This window comes from Cyprinodon variegatus, unplaced genomic scaffold (genome assembly GCF_000732505.1).
Source record: "Cyprinodon variegatus isolate N-32 unplaced genomic scaffold, C_variegatus-1.0 Scaffold48, whole genome shotgun sequence".
Taxonomy (NCBI): Eukaryota; Metazoa; Chordata; class Actinopteri; order Cyprinodontiformes; family Cyprinodontidae; genus Cyprinodon; species Cyprinodon variegatus.
Window position 1 is genome coordinate 1,043,553 of NW_015150501.1, and position 2,265 is coordinate 1,045,817.

The 2,265-nt window shown below is 35.2% G+C and overlaps 1 protein-coding gene across 1 annotated transcript in view; it reads left to right on the plus strand.

The window, feature by feature from the left end:
• Positions 1 to 1,054: 1,054 nt before the first annotated feature.
• Positions 1,055 to 2,265, plus strand: part of LOC107082209 — a 5,356-nt gene continuing 4,145 nt past the window's right edge. Inside the window, exons 1-2 of the mRNA XM_015370758.1 lie at positions 1,055 to 1,309; positions 1,413 to 1,613. Of these exons, the coding sequence (XP_015226244.1) occupies positions 1,064 to 1,309; positions 1,413 to 1,613 (447 nt within the window). The 5' untranslated portion in view covers positions 1,055 to 1,063. The remainder of the gene's footprint in view (positions 1,310 to 1,412; positions 1,614 to 2,265) is intronic.

The window sequence follows — 2,265 nt, forward strand, 5'->3', positions numbered from 1 at the left end:
TATTTTCAGGTGTTTACACCTCTAAGGAATTTCTTAGACTTTCGATTTGCTATTGATGAAAACACCTATTTTGTGACAGTGATATTGAATCGACTGAAAATATTTTCTATAAATTTGTGCAAATCTTAGTGGGATGATGTGCACTACTGGCTTTTCCCTAAAATTCCAAACTTACCTGATTTTTTTAAGAAAGACATTATTTTTTTGGATTCTGATGAAAAGAAACACAATTTGAAAGACTACTAAATGTAATAATCATTATGGGGAAGATTTTCATTCAGAAATGTTGTTTTCTTAAAGTCAAACCATCTTTCCCAACTTTTCACAAGGAACTCTGCCACTCTTCTAATCTTAAATTCATGGACTAAGAACAAGTTGCAGACCTGTATACGATAAACATTTTTTTTCTCCTTGTATGTGTATTTTATTTTATTTTTATTTTATTTTATTTTCTGTACATATGGAAGCAACCTGGGTCAGCTTCTCTAGGCTTTTCAGGTTTATATCTGATACCTTGTCTGTTATTTATGATGGTTATAATATAAAAAACAAAAACAAAGGAGAGGTAGTTGGAATGGAAAGCTGGAAATGGAAATCTTCATAAAGGAAGGTAGGGGACAACTGGCGTCTGAAACTAGTGTCTTGTATTGGCATAGAGGCTCATTAGAGAAGATTATCCCAACAATATTAATAAGGATTTCAAAATGTGTTTAAATGCTTTATATAGATCCACTGGTATAAATGCTTTCTAAGCCTCACTGAAGTTGGTACCTATTGTTTAGAGAATAGGCTTACATTTTCTTACTACAAAAATAAAGAAGTATATCTTTTCAGAAACACCAGAATCTTCCTCCTCATCCTGAATTAGTTAAAGAGGCTATTTGTCAGTGCTAGCTTACTTCTATTTGTGTTGACATTCCAGTATATTTAATTCATCATAATGTTTTCATCTTCAGTCGAACTACAATAGCGTTATATTACCCATGCATGGTATATGTGGGTGACTTCCATCTGTTTTTAATCTGATTGTTTGTTTGTGTTTCATTATAGAACCTTATAAGCCATGATGTATGGATCTGCTCTCACTCCTGGGCCTGGTAAGGGAAAAGACAGGCCAACTGACGAGAGGATCCAATCTCAGAAACCTGAGCAGAAAGATGAAGCTGTTATCGCTGGTGACAGTAGTTTGGCCCTGAGGGACAATAAGCTGCTCCCGGAAGAGGATATAGAGGATATAGTGAGACAGATAATGGACGAGCTGCTAAGCAATGTAATGGAAAGGTGTTATGAATTAGACATTAAAAGACAGGTAACAATTCATATTGTTTCAGTACAACCAGTCAGCAACTTAATCTTAACAATACATCTAATACTTGCTTAAAGGTTTTTTTTTTTTGCTCTTTTTCATTAAGCTTGTACCCTACACTTTATACTGGGCCAAGAACTACCTCATAAACTCTGTTGAGAGCCAAATCCAACACTTGGATGAAGGGGAGATGCCAGAAGAGTTGTGTGAAACAGAAGACTGTGAGCCTCTGCCAGCTATTCCAGATTGCTGTGCCCAAAGATGTGTGCCAACAATATATGTAGGAACTTATTTCACCTCCCAGCAGGTACAGCGCTATCTGTGAAACTGTTCTTTGGTTCTGTTTTACAAAAACTCTTATAAAATTACACCTTTATTTACATTTCCAAGATTTAGTGGATCTGAAAATAATCTCTAGTCTAATTTTACATTCTGTGACACTACAGCACTTAGCTTCACCGTATTCATGTGGATTTAGTGTGATAGACCACACAAACTAAAACATTGTGGAGCTTAAGAGTAATTTAAATGTATTTTATTTCACAAAAGAAATGTATATCTTTGGTTTTACCTGTCTTTTCTTTGATGCCTTAAAATAAAACATTTTGCACACAAGTATCTTTTAGAAATATTCGGATTAGTGAATAAATGTGACCTGTTGTAATTACACATCCAGCTGTTCTGTGAAGGCCTGTGAAGTTTTTTAGAGAATAGAGTTAATGGATAAACAACATCATAAAGATCAAGGAACACAACTGAAAGGTCAGTGATATATAAAGTTGCGAAAAAAGGATTAGGAAAAGAGCCGTCATAGAACTACCGTATTTTCACAACCATAAGGCGCACCGTACCAAAAGGCGCAGTCTCAGTTATGTGTGCCTTTTCTGTATTTAACACACACATAAGGCGCACCGGACTATAGGGCGCGTTTTTTATATACAGGTTGATGTCCTCTACTA